The 24,343-nt window shown below is 39.4% G+C and overlaps 1 protein-coding gene across 4 annotated transcripts in view; it reads left to right on the forward strand.

The window, feature by feature from the left end:
- The first annotated feature begins 341 nt into the window (after positions 1 to 341).
- LOC126198868 (probable dolichyl pyrophosphate Glc1Man9GlcNAc2 alpha-1,3-glucosyltransferase) overlaps positions 342 to 24,343 on the forward strand; it is an 82,487-nt gene continuing 58,485 nt past the window's right edge. For 2 of the 4 annotated variants that reach the window (XM_049935467.1, XM_049935466.1), the window contains exons 1-5: positions 342 to 654; positions 805 to 1,077; positions 5,004 to 5,196; positions 20,492 to 20,728; positions 20,816 to 20,921. In XM_049935467.1, coding sequence (XP_049791424.1) covers positions 596 to 654; positions 805 to 1,077; positions 5,004 to 5,196; positions 20,492 to 20,728; positions 20,816 to 20,921 — 868 coding nt within the window. In that variant the 5' untranslated portion in view covers positions 342 to 595. The remainder of the gene's footprint in view (positions 655 to 804; positions 1,078 to 5,003; positions 5,197 to 20,491; positions 20,729 to 20,815; positions 20,922 to 24,343) is intronic. The other 2 variants (XM_049935468.1, XM_049935469.1) reach the window with 2 other exon arrangements.

The following is a 24,343-nucleotide window of genomic DNA, read 5'->3' on the forward strand; positions in this document are numbered from 1 at the left end:
TCTGAAGACAAGATGAAAGCTTGTTTAAAAAAATGAAATCAATATTTGTACGATCTTCGGCAGTATCCTTAATTCATTCACTGTCGGTATGAAAGTTTTCCTACGTTTTTCGGTCACTTTTATCTGACTAGTTATTACAACCGTCATTTACGCAGTCGTCCGTGTTGCTACGTAAACCCAAAGCACAGCTATCCCTGCCCAATTCTTACTTTAAAAAATGACAAGAAACCTCTTGCATTTTTACAATGTTAGGGAAGATGAATCCGAAATGTTGGCTACAATGGATGGGCCCGCACGCTGTGAAAGTACATTCGTGACACTTTATTAGAGGGCAGGTAACAGATAATACTCGATACCTCTCTACGATGATACTGTCGTCAGCTACACTATCGATAACTTTATGTATTCGAGGTTTTGTTGGTAAACGATGCACGGTGTCAACATTGCCGCGGTAATCATGCGCTGATGGGACACGTTGATTGTAGAGGTAGTCAGTGTAGCGTGCGAACAGCGGTCTCGAAATACTGTTACAATGATAGGAGACAGATGCTAACCATTCGCTGATAAAGTAATTTCAAGAATATACCCAGACGAAATGTTTTGGTATATATTTTTATTAGTATCCAGTGTAAAACTTTTGCTTATCCCAACATAGTGAGTATTAAAAAATTAATAAAATTTTGGGAATAGTCCCTGAAGCATGACAGAATCTCATGATTTTCTCAACATTTATAAGCTAGGGTATAATATGATAAGGGCTTAACTTGTGAGCAGTGTGGTAAACTGATTCCTTTTAATTTTTAGCCGTTCAACAGATTTTGAAGTTCATCGTAATTGGCTCGCCGTAACTCATAGCCTACCGATCAAGGAGTGGTACAATGACACAACTTCAGAGTGGACGCTTGATTACCCACCTTTCTTCGCCTGGTTTGAGTACATTCTGTCGCACATTGCACAATTCTTTGATCCTGAAATGCTAAAAGTTACGAACCTCAATTATGCATCCTATTCTACAGTTTTGTTCCAAAGACTGTCTGTAATTGTAGCAGACCTCATGCTAGCTTTTGGTACAAAAGAGTAAGTGTAATTGGTAGCTGAATGTACTGTATAAGCTAAATGTTCAGTTATAGTTACAGAGTGATCTTGTGTAGTGTTTGATTCCACTAAATGATGCCAGATAGGTGTAATTTTTGTGTACAAATTTGCTTATAGTTACTTGGAAAGATAACTGAAACAGGCATATGTCATTGTGAAATTTCGAATATTTAAAGTCGAATGAATTGTAGACCTAATAAATGTGTGTGCTGTATATATAAAAAAAAAAAAAAAATCACACACAATTGTCTTGCACATGCAAATGTTTATTATTTGTAGATACTCAATTATGAACTAGGGGAAACATTACAATTTCCTAGAAAGGGTAATATTTCAGTTTGTTGCCTTTATGATTATCATTCTAAACATGCAAATAACTCTTTTGACACAATCTGTTCTTTTGTGTCTTTGTAAATAATCTTTGTCCATTTTTGTACTATACTACTTTTGTTACATAAATAATTATATCTAGCATAGAAAGAAATTGTTTCCAACAGCTCTCTTTGATCAGTACTTTCATTTCCACATCTATATCCACACTCAGCAAACCACTGTGAAGCATATGGCAGTGGAAACCTCCCATTATATAACATGTTAGGGTTTCTTCCCAATCCATTCTGGTTCTTGAAACTAAATAGGCTTTTGCATAATAGTTTGCACCTATCTTAAGTTATCTGCACGTTCAGGTTTTTCAGCATGTTTATGATGCTCTCCTGTGGGCCAAAAAATCCTGCAAGACAACAGAGACTGTTCAATCTTTCTATAAGAAAACAGGCGAAGAATAACAGTTTTGCAAATTTCTACTCTGCAGACATTGTCCAGATCAGTTTTCAAAAAGAAAATAAAAACAATAAGGCACTTGTAATGTCATTACAGCATGTGATTGTTGTTTCCAAATTTTGTCTCTAACTTTACGTGTGACAACCAGACCCTTTTATGTGATGATACTGGCACAACTCCGCTGCTAGATGTTGTCCTAAAATAACAAAACTGATCATAATCCAGTAAATGTGTATTAACACAGCTGTGGTTGTTTTTGTTAATCATTACTGACTGAGTACATATTGTCTCCACACAGCTAGACTGCCTAACTACTTGATGATGTGACTGCAAGATGATTGTGCTTCTTTTCCACATGTTATTCTCACTTTGATGCTGTCATTTTCTTTGTAAGTTATGTATTATCATAGAAAATTGTGCTGTGAGGCATTAATGACTGGAAATATGAAAAATATATTAAGATGTTGATTTGTATGTCTCTGAAATATGAGCAATTATATGAAGAGCTACAATGGCTGAACTTAGCCATTTGAGAAGCGCAATAACATTATTCTTCCAGTTCAGATTTTTGTTTTTATTAGTTGCTATTAGTTTCTAGCTACAACACTAGGAGAAAGGTTGGTTTTCACTATTCTTGGCTAAATCTAACTTTGGCACAGAAAGGGATTAAATTATGCTTCTACAGAAGTCTTTGATCACTTAGCATAAAGCATCAAAAGTCTGAAAGATAGTCAACAAGCATTTAAAAATAAAGTGAATGACAACTGCTCCTACTCCATAGGTGAATTTTTAGATATGAATTAGTAATTTTACAATCATTTTAAAAATTCAGGTGCCACAAAAAGAAAGCTATTGTTAAACTGACACACTACACTTTAGTATGAAGTGTCATATTCATGATCTATGGAGCAAGTGTTGATCCAATCTAATCAGTGAGTACTTCTAAAAATCTGGAACTTTGTCTCATTTTCACTCACTATTGTTCATGTTGTACATTACCTGTTAACATTTTTCTGTTTGTTTGTTCAGAAGTGAATATACTGTGTTTTCCTGAAGTATGTGATAGTCCATTTACAGAGAACAACTCCACAATTCTTTGAAAAACATTTCTTCTTTTGGTGTCTCTTTAACAGGACGAATCTGGCTTCACTAAGGACTCAACTGGCTGAAACAATGACATTACAAACGAAAGAACCAATATTGCACTGTTTACTCTGGTTTTGGAGGGGGAAGGATTGACCGCAGCTGTGATAACTTAAATCAGTTGCAACATATGAATGCCTTCTGGTGAAGTTGGAGAAAGACTGGTGCCACATGGCACTTTTGCCAGAAATAGGCGCTGGCCAGTGTGGCTGAGCGGTTCTAGGCGCTTCAGTCTGGAACCGCGCGACCGCTACGGTCACAGGTTCGAATCCTGCCTTGGGCAGGGATGTGTGTGATGTCCTTAGGTTAGTTAGGTTTAAGTAGTTCTAAATCCTAGGGGACTGATGATCTCAGATGTTAAGTCCCATAGTGCTCGGAGCCATTTTAACTATAAATAGGTCCCTAGCTGACTGTAGACTTCAGGGAATACAAGTCTACCACATCCACTAACTGAAAAGTTTTACCAAGTAGCTGAAACCATTTGGCACCATAGGAGTCAATTAATTGGAATGTCACTAAATTCTAATGCAGCCAGAAAACGTAAAAGTCCCAGTTTCTCAGGTCTTGTGCAATGATAGGAACGCAAATGGTCACAAGTTGTGTGAAACCAGTGTGTTGAGCAGCCAGAATAATTCCATTTGCTGCCTATGTTGCTCATTTGTTTTTCCATTTGCTGGGCATCTGAAGTTACTATTTGTGGTGTCCTTCCTAGTGTTCCAAGAACATGAAACTCCAAATCAATGTTATTTGATGTTGCAGTACTCAGAAAGCTCATAACATCTAATGATCTCTTTCCTACCTTGTACAAGAATGTTAGAAAGCAGTAAGGTAATCAGCATTGCATTATAAGCTGTACACACTCTCTCTTACGAGTTTACAAAGAAAAGCTGCAAATTTGTCAGCAGCTGCGCAAATACCAGAACAGTTTGCATCTATTTGAAATTTCGGGTCAGTAGTACATCAGCGGCAGTTGATTCAGGTGGAGATTAAGAGTGGCTCGAAACGCAACCATGAACTGACTAAGTAGTCCAGTGTTGTCTCCCATACAGATCCTGGCTGGAGTTTTTGTCCTGTGTAGGTGACTATGGTGCTGCTGGGCATGAGCATGCACCTTCAGAATTGAGAATTTTTCCATCAGTTCTAGTGCATCTATTTGAGACATCGAGAAAAACTTATGTGTAAGACTTTGTTATCCTCTTACAGTTACATGGCTATATCCAAAAAAGTCTTATAATATAAATGACAAACTTCTTACACATTCAGTCTGAGTTGTGGTCCAGCACACTGTTTTAATCTGTCAAAAATTTTCAAAATGCTGTACACAGTGCTAGAGAGTGTAAGCTTAATCCCCTAAGCCACTTCTTTCAAAAACGGTAGCCCACAAAGTATACAGTAGGGCTTCAGTGTAGTTTGGAAAGTAGGAAAGAAGTACTGTGAAAAGTGAATCTGTAAAGGCAGGCCTGGATAGCTCGTTTGGTAAGAGCACTGCACAAAAAAATAAAGTGTGGGCTTTGGGTCCTGATCCAGCACCAAGTTTAACCTGACAGAACATTTCATAACTGTAAGTGATTTACAAGGACTATTAGAAATAAGAAATTTGCAAAGATATACTTTAACAAGAGAAGCAGTTGTCTGAAAGCATTACCATAGACTGTTAACATTGGATACCAGTAAACTTTTGCTTTCTCTAGTGTTAAACAGGCCGTATTCTGGTCTGCTTCCTCAGTTATACTAAGTAACTGTTGCTGCTTGCTGAATCATTGTGTGACTCAGTAAAATTCAAATATTTTTCTAACTTCTGCTCAATATTTTGTAATATAGCTTGTTTGATACAAAAGTTTGATGTAGGTAGGTACAGTGTGTTCACGACTTTGTAACATGTATGCGACATCTCAGCAATCTGCTATGATTCTTTTACAAATCTTTTGCCTTCCTATCTATATTTCTGTGGTACTTGAAGTAATTTATTGCAACAACTGTGGCAGGTGCTGCCAGTATTTGAGTGCAAGTGGAGTTAGAAAAAGCAGTAAATGGAAATCTCGTTGGAAGTCTCCGGCTACAGTCCTGCAAGTCCTGCTTCTGTGCAATGCTGGCCTTCTGTTGGTTGACCACATACACTTCCAATACAATGGCATGTTGTTTGGTGTCTTGCTCATGTCAATTGCAAGAATGTTACAGGTTAGTGTGGGGCATGATAATATTGGAGATTAGTTACTGTCATGTATATTTCTCTTTATGTGTGGAGAAAGGCCAACTTTTTCTAAAAATTAGTAAATCTTTCTGATTTTTTTGTAATTTTTTCCATGCAATAAGTAGCGAGATTTTTTAGCAGTTTCACAAAAAAGTATTTTATAAGTAAATACTTAGAACGATGAATGGAAGCAAAGAAATTGTGTTTGAATTCAGATGTCAACATTTGAATTTTCTTGTTGTAAATAAGAAATTGATACACTAGACATTTCATGTGACAGGCTGCGTTACCTGCATATTTTAGAACCAAGTGAAAAGTCAAACTATGGAACTAGCGTGTCAGTCTATGATGAATGCGTGTATTTCAACAAACTGAAATCATTTTTAGAAACAGTGCAAACTGAAAGTTACAAAAGTAATGTGCATTTTATTAATCCATCTTATATTCGTTTGTTTATCACTGTAGAATGGACTAATCTAATGTTTGCATGAGCATGTACTGCATGATATCAGGCACACTTTTAGTTAGACCTATAAAATTTACATTTAAATTGGGCAACCTCGAATGCCCATCAGCTCACCTGCAGGCAAGTGCAAGTAGTGAAAGCTGCCCAACAGAAGTGTGAGGCTCTTGGCGAACCCTGCCTGTGGTTGCTTAACAAGGGGGTACAACTGCATAGACTACAGCTCAGCTGCCTGAGTGCCCACGCATCAACTGTTTGCCCACAATTGCCTGCGAGAGTACCCAAATGCCCATGGGGTGCCACTTGACCTGGAACAACCTGATGTACATTGTTCAAAAAACTTTGTTTCACCCCATTTTACGGAAGCAAAATGCAATGTCCTCAGCTTACCATGCGCTGTTCTTCTGATTTTTTTTTTTTTCCCATCATCCCATCTATGGACTGCTAGTATTAAAATATATTCAGTGCACCTTTCAAATTAAAGAACCATTTTAAGAATGAATTTCCCTGTTTCATGATACATGATGTGCCATGTATAATTATAACTCAGTGACCGTATTGATAACCCCAAGAGAATAAAATCAGGATGTTTAGTGTTCAATAAATAAAGTATTGTGGTGACTACTTCATTCTATGCCTGTTCTACATGGTTCATTTCGATCCCTGGCTTCCTCACAATAACAAACCAAATGTGTCCACATATGACAATGTGCTGAAAGTCAAAGCCTGTGAATTTTTTTATGTGAAAACTATTAAGGCTTATTAAATAAAGCAAACTTTATTAACATTCTACATCTTTACTCTTCAAGTGAACATACATGTTTCTCAACATAATCACACTGGGGATGAATACATTTCTCCCAGTGAGAGACTAGTTTGTTGAAACTGTCACTGTAGAATGCCTGACTTTGTTGATGGAGCCACAACCTCACCTTTGCTTGCACCTCCTCATCACAATCAAAGTGAAGTCTTTGGAGGTGTTTAATTTTTAGAAACAGGCGAAAATTGGATGGGGCCTACTCAGGACTGTAAGGAGGATGATCAATGACAGTGCAGTGCTTGTGTGTGGCCTGAAGGGGAGGGTACTCCATGTGTGGACAAAGTCTTGGAATTCGTGCTTTTGGGTTTGTGAGGGTCTCACAGTACCTCTTAGGGTTTATGGTGGTGCCTTTAGGCATGGATTCCAAATACACCATACCCTGAACATCACAGAACTCTGTGATAATCACTTTGCCTGCTTACATGGTCCTTAGCTTTTTTGGCATCTGTGATGCATATGGGTAGAACTCTAATGCTCTCATTTCTTGGGTCAAAATGGTGAGCACGGACAACTCACCATCACACATTAATGATGTTGCTAGGGTAATCACCAAGCACAGCTTTCATTTTTCTGTGGATTTCAATTGGAGACACTTTTTCTGCACCAAGAAACTCGATTACAGCACCATCATGCACTGATGTAGTTATGTTACACATTGCCATGTTATTCACTACAATTTGGAACCTTCTAGTGGCAGAGGGTTGCAGCTTGTGTCAGTGAAGTGGGAAAGTCAACCAAGTAATATGCATAACATGTAATATCTCAAACAATGTTGAGAACAGAATAAAAAATTCAAAGGCGTTACTTTTCAGCATGTCTTTGAATTTTCCTAGTGTGGCAAATTGTTATTTTCATATTCACAAGATTTCATCTAATAGCTGCATTAAACACAACCAACGCAACTGTTATTTCAGCAGACAAACCCTCCATTATTCGCAGGAAAATTTGCCTCAGATGTGGGGGACATTCAGTTGCTAAAATATTGGTTATTAAACAATGAAAACAATCAATTTTTGACAAAATTAGGTAATAGTATAAATACAAAAAATTTACTCACCAAGTGGCAACAGAATAAACACACAAAATATTATAATTGGACAAGCTTTTGGAGCCAATGGTTCCTTCTTCAGGCAGAAGTACTGAAGAGGAAGGAAGAGGGGTAAAGGAAGAGGACTGGAGAGGTCTAGGAAGAGGGGTAGATTTTGATAAAGTTCCTACTCCAACTGAAAATTGTGTGTTTGATATAGAAAATGAAGACAGTGTGGAACAAGAAGAAGAAGAACCAAACAAGCTTTCCACATCCTGTGACCTTGATTTTGAAGGAAAAGGTGATAAACCATACAGACTGAGTCTAGCGGAATTGAGTGATCTCATCAGAGGCCTTGACCTGTCAAAGGAGAAGGCAGAAATTTTTGGGTCTCGACTACAGCAATGGAATCCTCTTGAAAGTGATGTCACTTGTTGTTTGCTGTGGTATTAATGGCTTAGTGAAATCTTTGAATTTGAACCATGACCCAACTGAAAGGATTCTATTTGTAGACTACTCCAAGCTTAGTTTAAAAGCTGTGTTATTTCACAATGGCAATTGTCTTCCTTTTATTCCTGTTGGTCATCCAGTTCACATGAAGGAGACATACGCAAATATGACAGCCCTCTTGTACTCAATCAAATATCATAAACACAAATAGAGAATCTAAAAGTCATTACCATACTCTTAGGAATGCAACTGGGGTACACAAAACATTGCTGCTTCTTATGTATGTGGGGCAGTAGGGATAGGAAATTGCATCGTATTAAAGTGGAGTAGCCTGCAAGAAAACTTAACCCTAGTGAGAAAAATGTCATTGCCGAGCCTCTCATAGACCCAAAAGATGTTCCTCCACTGCTGCAGATAAAGCTGGGTTTGATGAAAAATTTTGTCAAATATATGAACCAAGAAGGACATCCCTCGAAATACATGAGAGAGAAATTTCCAAAATTAAGTGATGCAAAAGTTAAGGACAGTGTTTTTATCGGGCCACAAATTTGAGAAATTGTAAAGGATCCTGAATTTGTTCAAGTATTGAAGGGGAAAGAAAAGGAAACTTGGGAAGCCTTCAAGGGAGTTGTTCGTGGATTTTTAGGCAACAAAGGAGATGATAACTACAACCAGTTGGTGACAGTACTCCTGCAAAAACTACCATAATCTTCGATCCAATATATCCCTTAAAATCCATTTTCTCCACTCCCACCTGGACTTCTTCCCTCCTAGTTGTGGAGTGTCCATGATGAACATGGAGACAGATTCTGTCAGGACATTACTGTTACGGAACAAAGATATTAGGACCCTTGGAATGAAGCAGTGCTTGCAGATTACTGTCGGTCTTTGTGTAGGAATGCTCCGGAACTCCATTACTAGAGGCACACTAAAAGATGACAATCTCAAGCAGCCACCACATGATTCTCTGCAGACCCAACCATCTGCGAGGTATTCTTCCAGCAATTTACAACTCATAAAATGTAACTACCATTTTAAAAAATTCAAATACACTTTAAATGTTGTTAGCATGTTGTTGTTGTTGTTGTTGTTGTGGTCTTCAGTCCAGAGACTGGTTTGATGCAGCTCTCCATGCTACTCTGACCTGTGCAAGCTTCTTCATCTCCCAGTACCTACTGCAACCGACATCTTTCTGAATCTGCTTAGTGTTTTCATCTCTTGGTCTCCCTCTATCATTTTTACCCTCCACACTGCCCTCCAATACTAAATTGGTGATCCCTCAATGCCTCAGAACATGTCCTGCCAGCCGATCCCTTCTTCTAGTCCAGGTTTGCCACTAATTTCTCTTCTCCCTAATTCTATTCAGTACCGTCTCTTTAGTTATGTGATCTACCCATCTAATCTTCAGCATTCTTCTGTAGAACCACATTTTTAAAGCTTTAATTCTCTTCTTGTCCAAACTATTTATTGTCCACGTTTCACTTCCGTACATGGCCACACTCCATACAAATACTTTCAGAAATGACTTCCTGACACTTAAATCTATACTCGATGTTAACAAATTTCTCTTCTTCAGAAACGCTTTCCTTTCCATTGCCAGTCTACATTTTATATCTTCTCTACTTTGATCATCATCAGTTATTTTGCTCACCAAATAGCAAAACTCATTTACTACTTTAAATGTCTCATTACCTAATCTAATTCCCGCAGCATCACCCGATTTAATTCGACTACATTCCATTATCCTCATTTTGCTTTTGTTGATGTTCATCTAATATCCTCCTCTCAAGACACTGTCCATTCCGTTCAACTGCTCTTCCAAGTCCTTTGCTGTCTCTGACAGAATTACAATGTTATTGGCGAACCTCAAAGTTTTTATTTCTTCTCCATGGATTTTAATATCTACTCCGATTTTTTTTCTTTTGTTTCCTTTACTGCTTGCTCAATATACAGATTGAATAACATCGGGGAGAGGCTACAACCCTGTCTCACTCCCTTCCCAACCACTGCTTCCTTTTCATGCCCCTCGACTCTTATAACTGCCATCTGATTTATGTACAAATTGTAAATAGCCTTTCGCTCCCTGTATTTTACCCCTGCCACCTTCAGAATTTGAAAGAGAGTATTCCAGTCAACATTGTCAAAAGCTTTCTCTAAGTCTACAAATGCTAGAAACGTAGGTTTGCCTCCCCTTAATCTATTTTCTAAGATAAGTCGTAGGGTCAGTATTGCCTCATGTGTTCCAACATTTCCATGGAATCCAAACCAATCTTCCCCGAGGTTGGCTTCTACCAGTTTTTCCATTCGTCTGTAAAGAATTTGCGTTAGTATTTTGCAGCTGTGACTGACAGTTCGGTAATTTTCACATCTGTCAACACCTGCTTTCTTTGGGATTGGAATTATTATATTCTTCCTGAAGTCTGAGGGTATTTCACCTGTCCCATACATCTTGCTCACCAGATGGTAGAGTTTTGTCAGGACTGGCTCTCCCAAGGCTGTCAGTAGCTCTAAATGAATGTTGTCTACTCCCGGGGCCTTGTTTCAACTCAAATCTTTCAGTGCTCTGTCAAACTCTTCATGCAATATCATATCTACCATTTCATCTTCATCTACATCCTCTTCCATTTCCATAATAGTGTCCTCAAGTACATCACCCTTGTACAAACCCTCTATATACTCCTTCCACCTTTCTGCTTTCTCTTCTTTGCTTAGAATTGGGTTTCTGTCTAAGCTCTTGATATTCATACAAGTGGTTCTCTTTTCTCCACAGGTCTCTTTTATTTTCCTGTAGGCAGTATCTATCTTACCCCTAGTGAGATAAGGTTCTACATCCTTACATTTGTCCTCTAGCCACCCCTGCATAGCCATTTTGCACTTCCTGTCGATCTCATTTTTGAGACGTTTGTATTCCTTTTTGCCTGCTTCATTTACTGCATTTTTATATTTTCTCCTTTCATCAGTTAAATTCAATATTTCTTCTGTTACCCAAGGATTTCTACTAGCCCTCGTCTTTTTACCTACTTGATCCTCTGCTGCCTTCACTATTTCATCCCTCAAAGCTATCCATTCTTCTTCTACTGTATTTCTTTCCCCCATTCCTCTCAATCGTTTCCTAATGCTCTCCCTGAATCTCTCTACAACCTCTGGTTCTGTCAGTTTATCAAGATCCCATCTCCTTAAATTCCCACCTTTTTGCAGTTTCTTCAGTTTTAATCTACAGTTCATAACCAATAGATTGTGGTCAGAGTCCACATCGCCCATGGAAATGTCTTACAATTTAAAACCTGGTTCCTAAATCTCTGTCTTCTCATTATATAATCTGTCTGAAACCTTCAAGTATCTCCAAGCCTCTTCCATATATACAACCTTCTTTTATGATTCTTGAACCTAATGTTAGCTATGATTAAGTTATGCTCTGTGCAAAATTCTACCAGGTGGCTTCCTCTTTCATTTCTTACCCTCATTCCATATTCTCCTACTATGTTTCCTTCTCTTCCTTTTCCTACTACCGAATGACTATTAAATTTTCATCTCCCTTCACTATATGAACAATTTCTTTTATCTCATCATGCATTTCATTAATCTCTTCGTCATCTGCAGAACTAGTTGGCATATAAACTGTGGTAGGCGTGGGCTTCGTGTCTATCTTAGCGACAATAATGCGGTCACTATGCTGTTTGTAGTAGCTTACCCACGCTCCTAATTTTTTATCCATTATTATACCTACTCCTGCATTACCCCTATCTGATTTTGTATTTGTAACCCTGTATTCACCTGACCAGAAGTCTTGTTCCTCCTGCCACCGAACTTCACTAATTCCCACTATATCTAACTTTAACCTATCCATTTCCCTTTTTAAATTTTCTAACCTACCGGCCCGATTAAGGGATCTGACATTCCACGCTCCAATCCATAGAACGCCAGTTTTCTTTTTCCTGATAACAAAGTCCTCCTGAGTAGTCCCCGCCCGGAGATCCGAATGGGGGACTGTTTTACCTCTGGAATATTTTACCCAAGAGGACGCCATCATCATTTAACCATACATGTTTCATGCCCTCGAGAAAAATTACGGCTGTAGTTTCCCCTTGCTTTCAGCCGTTCCCAGTACCAGCACAGCAAAACCCTTTTGGTTAGTGTTACCAGGGCAAGTCAGTCAATCAATCACCCAGACTGTTGTCCCTGCAACTACTGAAAAGGCTGCTGCCCCTCTTCAGGAACCACACATTTGTCTGGCCTCTCAGTAGATACCCCTCCGTTCTGGTTGCACCTACGGTACAGCTATCTGTATCACTGTGAGATGCAAGCCTCCCCACCAACGGCAAGGTCCATGGTTTGGGGGGTGGCGGTTGTTAACATATGTAATTAAAATGTATATTTATCTCTTAATACATTTACATGAAATTCTTCCCCCTAGTGTGTATCACAGGAACTAGAGCTAAGGAAAATTTTTCATTGCCATATTCATTTTTCTTGACTCAAAATTGGTAAGAATTGGCTCATGAAGTACAGGAAACATTCCCAAACTACTTCTTCTTCTTCTTCTTCTTCTTATTTGGATGATACAGTTAGAATGAACCCAATTCTGTGGATAAAATGACTTCGCACGAAACACGTCCAAACCTGTCGTAAGCTGAATGTTGTGTGGGCAGAGTAGGGGAATAGTGGTGTGCAGCACTGAAATAGACAAATCATGTAGCTCTGGATTTCCATAAAATGGGGTAGTGTAAAAGGGTATTACCGTTTTCACATTTTCACAATAGAATAATTGTGCTCATCATGTACCTAGATACTGTAAAATGGGTGTGTACAGACTTGGAAGTACTGAGGGCCATAAACTCCTCACTGTGACTACATAAGGGACACAGCAAAAAAAAAAATTCGGCACATTTGTTTCACAAATATTCATTTTGTTTCAATTTTATGCCTCCCATATATTATTATTGAGTGATGATCCCAAAATAAATGCTTGCAAGTTCGCAGAAACACATGAAATTGTTGCTTACCTCTGTCACAGAAAGTTGAGCACATTGATGAATGGCTGATTAAGCTCGCTGACACAGGGTGTATACTATAGAATACAAAACCACTGCCGACTAAACACTTTCATTCGCTGTATGCCCACATGCGGCTTTTGTTGCCATTGCTGCATTGTTGTGCAAGTGCAGAATTTCAAAAATAGCTTGCCACGAGACACATTATTATATTTAAAGGTTTTTTTTAAATTACTGCTACCAGTCACAAACTTTGTCAACTATTGCATTACTTATTTATTTAGCGACGTGTTTCGAGGGTTAACCTCATCTTCAGGCTAAATGGCATTACAAAAAGAACTTTACAATAAGGTCATATTGATGTTACATAGTCTTTTTGTAAATGCTGTGGTCATCTTTGTTCTTCTGGTGTGGCAGTCTCGTTGTGATCATGTTCCCAAGTTACGGCTATGCTAGAGACAATTTGTGATCAGTGACCAAGAGAGCCACGGAAATGGAAACACCACAATGCATCACAATGAGGCTGCCACACCAAAAGAACAAAGATGACCACAGAGATGACCACAGCATTTACAAAAAAAACTATGTAACATCAGTATTACCTTATTGTGAAGTTGTTTTTGTAATGCCATTTACTCTGAAGATGAGGTTTAACCCTTGAAACATGTCGCTAAATACATAAGTAATACAATAGTTGACAAAGTTTGTGGCTGGTAGTAGTGATTTAAAAAGACCTTTACATATTTCTTGAGACAGTCACAGTCAAACAATAGTCAAAATGGCTTCAAACACATTATTATTCTGAATTTGGACTCCCCTAAACCAATTCCAGCTAGATTGACATGGTTGTAAAGAACTAAGTTGTACAAGGTCCTGCCCTCTGCTTCCCCTAAACCAATTCCAGCTAGATTGGCATGGTTTGAAAGAACTAAGTTGTACAAGGTCCTGCCCTCTGCTTTTTTGGAGGGAATGAAAGATAAGGAGAGAAAACACACACACACACACACACACACACACACACACACACACACACACACAGAGAGAGAGAGAGAGAGAGAGAGAGAGAGAGAGAGAGAAGAATGAACAGTGGGGGGCAGGCCACCATCTCATCAGTGGTGCATCCCTGGAGTAGAATTACGTATTAAACTATTACTTTGTTTCATAAAGGCTTAAAAATCTGTGTTTTTTGTTTATTGCTCTCCACGTCAGATCCTGTACCCATTTGTTATTGCTTCTGCATGAAGCCATCCTCTGTTCTGCCACTTTTGTGCTAATTCTGTAACCTAGCCTTTCCTGAGTACACTCTTTTCCATTTTACTCTGTGTAAGTAGAACACAGTTATGATCACTCACGTTGGAACACATAGACCGCTGGAACAGCAGCCGGTTCTGGAGGTCGATGACAGTGGAGTTCACAAAGTGAACAGCTAACCAAAACAAGTCCGGAGTATGGCAGAGTCATCGTAAGCATAAACAACACTGCAGAGAGCAATCCAGTCACAAACATTGCACAGGCAAGGTCAAAACTCTACTTTTCAAAAGCAAATGATTAAAGGCTTCAAAGACAGCTCATGATTATAGGGTTCAAGGACCAGTCATTGACTCGCTAGCAAGAGCTAAGCTGTGATACTTTCCGACCTTGTCTTGTCAATGCCCAGCTCCACATGATATGCTGGCGGCAGTGCGAGCACTTCGCATGGGAACAAGGTGCAGCCAGAATATGTAGCCCAAGTGTTTCTGATGTGTTCTCCCTGTCAATACTCGAGCTAGGCAGGGAATCACTGTTAGATACCAATCCCCCCTCTCCTCCACTCTGACAAATGCACATATAGTCCACAGTGTAAAGTGATTTAAAAATCATGCAAGCAGCTCACTTTGAGAATGTCTGAAAGGTTGTCAGCTGACATATTAAAGCAAGAATTAAGAATATCTTAGATGCAGCCCAAAAAATGATGGAATATTTGATCCGCTAAGTAAACATCAAGAAATATATGCATATTGCAAGATCTTTATAAAACCCAAAGAAATCTGGTTGTTTGTAAAGTTGTTAGTGGCATCAAAGTTAGTGTCCAGTCACTCAGGGACAAGGCAGGAACTGATATTGAGAGTAGCAACAGAAATGCTTAACTCTGTTTTGAAGCCCCATAGAATCCCTATCAGATTTTACACCTAATTTTGGCTGAGTTAGTCTCTTTGTGAACTTATAATCTATTGTAAATCCCTCGAACAAAACATCTTGGCCAGCTGGAAGGAAGCACAGGGCACACCTGTCTTTGGGAAGGGTATCAGAAGTGACCCACAAAACTACAATCCACTATCCTTGACATCCATTTGTTGTAGAATCTTGGAACAGATTCTGAGCTTGAACATAATGAACCCATACAGAATGACCTCCTCGGTGCCAGCTAGCATGAATTTTGAAAACATCGATCATGTAAAGCCTAACTTTCCTCACGCGATTTCTTGAAGACCATGGATCAAGGCAGTCAGGCAGATGCAGTATTTCTTGATTTCCAAAAAACATTTGGCTCAGTACCACACCTGTGCTTATTATCAAAAACATGTTTGTATTGGGTATCACATGAAATTTGTGACTGGATCAAGGATTTCTTGGAGGAGAAGATGCAACATGGAGAGACATTCACAGACGTGGAAGTAACTCTGGTTGTACCCCAGAGAAGTGTGTTTGGTCCCTTGCTTTTCACAGATGATGCTGTTATCTACAATGTGACAGTCTGAATGAAGCTGTACAAATATTGTCAGACCTTTTTAAGGTTTCAAAGTGATGCAAAGATTGGCAACTTGCTTTAAATGTTCAGAAATTTGGAATTTTACTTTTCACAGAACAAAATAAAATAGTATCCTAAGAATACAATATCAATGAGTCACAGTTGGTATCTGTAAACTGATGTAAGTACTTGGGTGAAACACCTTATACGGACAGAAAATGGGAAGATCACATGGGCTTAGTCATGGGCAAAGAAGGTAGCAGACTTTGGTTTAATGGTAGAAAACTAGGGAAGTGAAATCAGTCTTTAAGGAGACTGCTTACAGATCATTTGTGCAACCCATCCTAGATTGTTACTCAGTGGAGTGGAACCTGTACCAAGTAGGACTTTGCCTGTACCAGATAGGACTAGCAAGGGATACTGAATGTATACAGAAAAGGGTTTGTTTGACTCACACGAGAATTTCAGAGAGATGATGAAAGAACTGAACTGGCAGACTGTTGGAGATAGACAAAACTGTCCTGAGAAAAGTCTACTAATAAAACTTTCAAGAACCAGCTTTAAATGAGGACTCTTGGAGTATATTACAACCCCCTTCATATTGATCCCATAGAGATCATGTGGACAAAATTAGATCAGTTATGCTACCCACAGAGGCAGATAAATAATCACTTTTTCTATGTTGCATATGTGAATGGAAGAGGAAAAAGCCCTAATAACTGGTAAAGTGGAACCTATCTTCTGCTATGCACTTCACTGTGGATCACAGAGTACAGATGTAGATTTTTATGTACACTTAACGAAGTATATGTGTTTGATTTCTTCCACTTGCAGAGTTGGATTTTTTGATAATCTGGAACGATTCTGTCGTGAGTCATTGAGCAAGAACTCTTTATTTTGACTGAATATTGAGATGCATGTTTGTCATAAAGTACAGCGAATTCCTGGACTTTCATCACACAATGACAGCTCATTGATTATGGTTTATCCAGGGTGATGATTCTTCTGTAAAATGTGGAATTTTCAGGAAATTACATTTTACCCGGAAAAATTAAGTAAATCTCAGGGGATTTCAAGAATTCCAAAAAATCTCAGGGAATTCTGTGTTTTCAACTTAGCCCTGGAGTTTAATTTTATTGATTTCTATAGATCACAAAGTTTAAAGTACTTAATATTTCAAAGTACGTTAATTGTATGAATAAGAGTCCATATAAATTATCGAAGTTATAAACTGTGATCAAATATCTCAGCTGACAGGAAAAAAAGTTATTGTGAGATACTCCCCCCCCCCCCCCCTTCCACTTATCATTAATTACCAGGAACTTCATATGATGCCATATTGCTCCCCATACCTGGAATTCTCAGGGAATTTTGTTTTCCCCACATTTGAGTAGTCACCCTTGTTATCTGAACAGTGTTTTATAAGGAAGTCATGGTTGACCTAATTTAAATTACAGCATGTTATTAAGTGAGACTTTTCTCTGGCTGCCTGCACAGAGAATGCTAAGTATAAACGTAGTGGGTAGAATGGACCCACAAAATTACAGACCAATATCATTAATATTTGTTTACTGCAACATTCTTGAATGTGAAACTTCCTGGCAAATTAAAACTGTGTGCTGGACCAAGACTCGAACTCGGGACCTTTGCCTTTCGTGGACAAGCGCTCTACCATCTGAGCTACCCAAGCTGTGAGGATGGGGCGTGAGTCGTGCTTGGGTAGCTCAGATGGTAGAGCACTTGCCCGCAAAGGCAAAGGTCCCAAGTTTGAGTCTTGGTCCGGCACACAGTTTTAATCTGCCAGGAAGTTTCATATCAGCGCACACTCCGCTGCACAGTGAAAATCTCATCCTGGATTCTTGAACATATTCTCAGTTCGAATATAATAAATTTCCTTGACACAAAGAAGCTTATATCCATGAATCAACATGGATTTAGAAACCATCTTTCGTGCAAAACTCAGCTTGCCCTTTTGTCACCTGATATACTGCAAACTATGGGCAAAGAGCAACAGGCAGATTCTATATTTCTAGAGTTGCGAAAAGCATTTGAAACGGTGTCCCACTGCAGTGTGTTAACTAAGGTACAAGCATATGGAATAGGTTCCCAGATATGTGCGTGGTTTGAAGATTGCTTAAATAATATAACTCAGTATTTCATCCTCAACGGCGAGTGTTCATCAGAGACAAAGGGATCATCAGGATTGCCCAGGGAAGTGTGATGGGACTGCTATTCTATTCTGTATACATGAATAATCTGGTGGACATAATGGGCAACAATCTGTGTGTGTTTGTGATGATGCTGTGGTGTACAGGAAGTTGTCACAGCTGAATGACTGTGGGAGGATACAGGATGACTTAGACAAAATCTCTAGTTGATGTGATGAATGGTAGCTAGCTCTAAATGTAGAAAAATGTAAGTTAATACAAATGAGTAGGAAGACAAACTTGTAATGTTTGGATACTGCATTAGTAGTGTCCTGCTTGACACTGTCCCTTCATTTAAATATCTGGGTGTAATGTTGCAAAATGATATGGAAGGGATTTTGTTCAACATTAACAACTAGTAGTATGACGTGGACATGTTAAAGGGGTTTGAAAAGAAAGACTTCAGAATGTCGACTTAAGTGGGTACCAAATGGGGGTAATGGAAGATACAGGGTGACAGTTATTGAACTATATGAAAAAAATTTTAATTAGTTCCAAAATACGCTGTGCACACACTGTATTCAATATGTAAATGTCACTACAGGTATTCGGATTTAGGTTATGACATGTTTGACATGCTTGCTATAATTTTCAATGATGTGGTGCAGACGAATAGCGAAATTCTGCATGGCCTGCTGAAATGACGGAACATTGATGCTGCTGATGGCCTCCTGAATGGCTGTTTTCAGCTCAGCAATGGTTTTGGGGTTATTGCTGTACATCTTGTCTTTAATATAGCCTCACAAAAAGGAGTCACATGCGGCCAGATCTCATGAAAATGGCAGCCAATCGAGGCCCATCCCAGTGGCCTCTGGGTACCCCAGAGCCAGAATGTGGTCTCCAAAGTGCTCCTCCAGGACATCAAGCGCTCTCCTGCTTCAATGGGGTCGAGCTCTGTCTTGCATGAACCGCATATTGTCAAAATCAGTGGCACTTTGGATAATGGGCATGAAATCACCTTCCAAAACCTTCATGTGCTATTCAGTAGTTACCGTGCCATCAAGGAATATCGCACCGACTATTCTGTGACTGGGCATTGCACACCAGACAGTCACCTGTTGAGGGTGAAGAGACTTCTCGATTGTAAAACGTGGATTCTCACTAGTCCAAATGTGCCAATTTTGCTTATTGACAAACCCATCCAAATGAAAGTGGGCTTAGTCACTAAACTAAACCATGCAGTGCATACTAATTCCCATCTTCCCCATGGCCAACCATGCAGTTTGAATGTCCTAATGCAAACCGTTCAGAAGTTACGATGATTTTATTTCATATAGTTATATAACTGTCACCCTGTAATTTATGTAATACTTTAGGATTATAGGAGAGCCGGTGAGTGGTCTCAATCCTAAACTTTCCTGCAACATTTACAATTTATGTAATGTAATTTAAAAAAGACACTAGCTTAACCAGGTGACCATCTGAATTGATGTGATGACCTACCAGGTTTAACAAAAACAAACCCCACCTTATTGGTGTGCATCTCTTCTCCCTGTATGCGTGTGGACAAGGACAAGTGAAGTCAAGAAGTATTGCTATTGTAGTCTTCAGTCTGAAGATTGGTTTGATGCAGCTCTTAATGCTAATCTATCCTTGCAAGCCTCCTTATCTGTAAATAACCACCACAACCCACATCCATTTGAGCCTGTTTCATTTATTCAAGGCTTGGTCTCCCTCTACAGTTTTTACCTCCCCATCTCCCCCACAATACCTTCTGTTACCAAACTGGCATGTCTCAGAATATATCCCACTAACCAATCCCTTCTTTTAGTTACATTATACAAAAAAAAATTCCCTCAATTCAATTCAGTACCTCTTCATTAGTTACACAATCTATATATCTAATCTTCAGCATTCTTCTTGTTGTCTGAATTACCTATCACCCTCATTTCACTTCCGTACAAGATTACACTCCAGACAAATGCTTTCAGAGAAGACTTGCTAACACTTAAAATGATTTTATATGTTACAAAAAGTCTCTGCTTCAGAAATGATTTTCTTGCTATTGCCAGTCAGCATTTTATATCTTCCCTACATTTCCCACTATCAGTTATTTTGCTGCCCAAACAGCAAAACTCATCTATTACTTTTACTGTCTCATTTCCTAATTTAATTCCCACAGCATTGTGTGCTTTAATTTGATTACAGCCCGTTACCATTGTTTATTTTTATTGGTGTTCAGCTTATCTCTTTTTCAAGACACTATCCGTACTGCTCTTCCACGTCCTTAGCCATAGTGTCATTGACAAATCACAAAAGTTTGTACTTCTTCTCCCTGAATTTTAATGCCCTTTCCAAATTTTTCCTGGATTTCCTCCATGGCTTGCTCAGTGTATAGATTAAATAAAGTTGGCGGTAGGATACGACCCTGTCCCAGTCCCTACTCAATCATGGCTTCCTTTTCATGTTTTTTGACTCATAACTGCAGTCTTATTTCTGTACAAGATGTAAATAACATTTTTGTCCATGTATTTTATGCCTGCTACCTTCAAAATTTCTATGAGTGAATCAAGAAATGTTTAGATATCTTCATGTCGTAATATGAATCTCTTCAGGTAATATTAAGTGATTATCTTTGGCTTTGTTTACATTTCAGGGTTGCACTATGGAATCTGCAGTCTGGTTCTGTATCCTTCTCAATTTGAAGCATATTTTTGCATATGTAGCACCAGCATATTTTATATATTTGCTTCGCAATTACTGTTTTGATTCAACTCAACCAGTGACTTGGAGCAGATTCTCAGTGACAAAATTTTGTCAACTTTCAGTGGTGGTTGCAAGCATTTTTATGATCTCATTTGGACCGTTCATAGTGTTGGGTCAGTTTGCACAGGTGGGTGTTTGCAGATGCTTCAGTAAGTATGTGTTGCTTCAGCTTTCATGTTACCATTTACATTAAACATTATCCTGTATTTTTCAGGTCATGTCACGCCTATTCCCTTTCAAACGAGGTTTGTGTCATGCATATTGGGCACCGAATTTTTGGGCTCTCTACAATGTAGCTGACAAGGCAGCAGCCTTTGTTGGTATGTAATTTTCTTCTTGTATTAGTATTAAAATGATTATGTGGTACAGATGTCATCACCAGCTATACAACCATAACTGTGGGATGTGAATTACTTTTATTTAAGAAATAGCTGTGGCTTGTATGATAGAGAGTAAAAGACCAGGAGGAAGACCAAGCCTGAGGTGCGAGAACTTGGTGAATCTGGCATCAAGCAGAGAGGACATACTTGAGACAGCATCAAATAAGGAGAGTTTTAAGAACCATAGTTGATGAAGCCTCATTTGCCAACCAATCTAACAAGTTGGAACGACATGGGTTGTTGTTGATGATGATGATGATGATGATGATGATGATGATTAGGATTATGATTATGATTTATATATCCAAAAACAAAGATGATGTGACTTACCAAACAAAAGCGCTGGCAGGTCGATAGACACACAAACATACACACAAAATTCAAGCTTTCGCAAGAAACTGTTGCCTCATCAGGAAAGAGGGAAGGAGAGGGAAAGACGAAAGGATGTGGGTTTTAAGGGAGAGGGTAAGGAGTCATTCCAATCCCGGGAGTGGAAAGACTTACCTTAGGGGGAAAAAATGACGGGTATACACTCGCGCACGCACACACACACACACACACACACATCCATCCACACATATACAGACACAAGCAGACATATTTAAAGACAAAGAGTTTGGGCAGAGATGTCAGTCGAGGCGGAAGTGCAGAGGCAAAGATGTTGTTGAATGACAGGTGAGGTATGAGTGGCGGCAACTTGAAATTAGCGGAGATTGAGGCCTGGTGGGTAACGGGAAGAGAGGATATATTGAAGAGCAAGTTCCCATCTCCGGAGTTCGGATAGGCTGGTGTTGGTGGGAAGTATCCAGATAACCCGGACAGTGTAACACTGTGCCAAGATGTGCTTGCCGTGCACCAAGGCATGTTTAGCCACAGGGTGATCCTCATTACCAACAAACACTGTCTGCCTGTGTCCATTCATGCGAATGGACAGTTTGTTGCTGGTCATTCCCACATAGAATGCATCACAGTGTAGGCAGGTCAGTTGGTAAATCACGTGGGTGCTTTCACACGTGGCTCTGCCTTTGATCGTGTACACCTTCCGGGTTACAGGACTGGAGTAGGTGGTGATGGGAGGGTGCATGGGACAGGTTTTACACCGGGGCGGTTACAAGGATGGGAGCCAGAGGGTAGGGAGGGTGGTTTGGGGATTTCATAGGGATGAACTAACAGGTTACGAAGGTGTATCAAGGATGGGCGTAAACTTCCAATTTGATGTTTCTATTGACCAACTGATTTAACTGAAAAACTGAGAGAAAACATCAGTTCACTAGTACAAATGTTCCCCAATCACACTGTTATTAGTGAGAAGACTTTAATCAGCCAACAATCAGTTGGCAAAAATTACAATTTTGAAAATGATTGTCATGAGAAGGTGTTCTAGGAAACATTATTAAATGTCTTCTTGGAATACTGCCTACAGCAGATAGTTCAGGAGCCCATTCATGTTGGAAATATATTACACATAATGGCAACAAATACACCTGACCTACACATTGAAGCTGACATCAGTGACCATGCAGTAACTGTAGCAACAATCATTACTTAAGAAAAAAGGGCAGCTAAGAAATTAAGAAGGCTGACAAATTTAGTAAGCTGGATAAAGTGGCACTCTTGTCACACCTCAAAGAGGAACTCAAAAAATTTACCTCTGAGCAGGAGTATGTAGAAATTCGGATCAAGTTTAAAAGAATAGTTGATCATGCATTGACTAGATGTGTACTTAGTGCTGTGTCATCCAAACAAGACACTGCCAGGGCAAAAGCACCACAGATACAAAGAAGCGAGCTGGTGCCAGTGCCATAGAGACTTGCCACTTGCGCGAGTTCCACCAGTGCAATGGGCGGTGCTGAGGATGAAGATATCAACTTCACGTTGGCCAATTGGCAGCCAAGTACAATCCGCCAGTGACTGGATGACAGTGGAGAGAAGCCTACTCAGAAGATAGAATAGCAGCTCTCACCCACTTGGTTATAGATCGTCGTACAGGGCTTACTTAGACAGTGAACAGACACCTATTCTGTTACCTGACCCTGGGTCATAGTTGTGTAATAGTGGCAGAGAGAAATTGTCTTAGTGGTGTACTGCACCAGAAGCCGTTTCATGAGCTCACAAACTCAGCATACCATTACAGCAGTAACAACAAGGCCTTAACACCTAGCACAACAGTTCATGATTGAAGAGACCCACTTGGTATACTGTCACTGTAAAGGCAGTTCTAAAGAAAGGGTGACTTCTGCGCAATAGGTGTAAAGCAAAGCATATGGGTATAAATTGAGAAATGCTAAATGAGCCTCATTTGGTTGTCAAGAGAACATATTGAAGCCGTCAATGTATAGGCTGTCAAAGGAACCAAAGGTAGTGTCCAGTCACTCATGGATCACACAGGAATTGAAATTTAGGGTAGCAAGCAAAAGCAGAAATACTGAAATCCATTTCCAAATGCTCCTTTACTAAGGAAGATACAGATGCACTGCCTAAGTTTACTCCTTACTTCACTGCAAAGATGAGTGTCAGTGGCTTTGACAAACAGCTAAAACCATTAAAATTAAACAAGGCCCCAGGGGGCAAAGGGATCCCTCTCAGCCTGTATACAGAATCTGTAGCGGATTCAGCTTCCATTTTAACCCTAGTATACCATAGAACCTTTAACAAAAAACTGTACCCAGTGATTAAAAAATGAAAAACACAGGTCACCACACTTGTCTACAAGAAGGGTAACAGAAGTGAGCCAGAAAACTACCATCAGATCTCACTGATGCTCATCTACAGTATTATTGAATTCTAGAATGTAATCCTACATCAATTTAATCAGATATCTCTAACAAGGGGGCCTTCCATACTGTAAATCACAGATTTTGATGCGCTTCAAATATGTTGTAGAGGCACTTACTAAGTACCTGGCTATCTGGTTCTTTAGTGATGGGCCTTGTTTTTCGAGAAAATCAATTTTGAATTTCATTGTGCACTTTGTGTACCTGTAACATTACATATATTCCGAGAAAGTCAGCGTAGCGCAGTGGTAAAGGTTCAGGGCTACCGCGCTGGAGGTACCGTGTTTGAATACTGCTTTCGGAGTAGATTTTTGGCATATTTAATGGCATTTGTGATTTTGCCCTTTGATTCTTCCTTCAACTCCTCTACTTGTGGATCATCTTCTGTCTGCACTACTGCAGAAACATTTGGTTCTTTCATTTCGCAGAATTTTTCTAACACACAACACTAGAGACACTTTGCGAGCAACTGACGCTGTAGTTAGATGCGAACGTAAAGGAATGCGACTTGCATCCTCATTGGCCACAACTAGGAGCTGGGGTTCCCGTTACGGTTAATGGTATTCATGAGAGAGGGGCGATGATGGG

The sequence above is a fragment of the Schistocerca nitens genome, chromosome 8 (genome assembly GCF_023898315.1).
Source record: "Schistocerca nitens isolate TAMUIC-IGC-003100 chromosome 8, iqSchNite1.1, whole genome shotgun sequence".
Taxonomy (NCBI): Eukaryota; Metazoa; Arthropoda; class Insecta; order Orthoptera; family Acrididae; genus Schistocerca; species Schistocerca nitens.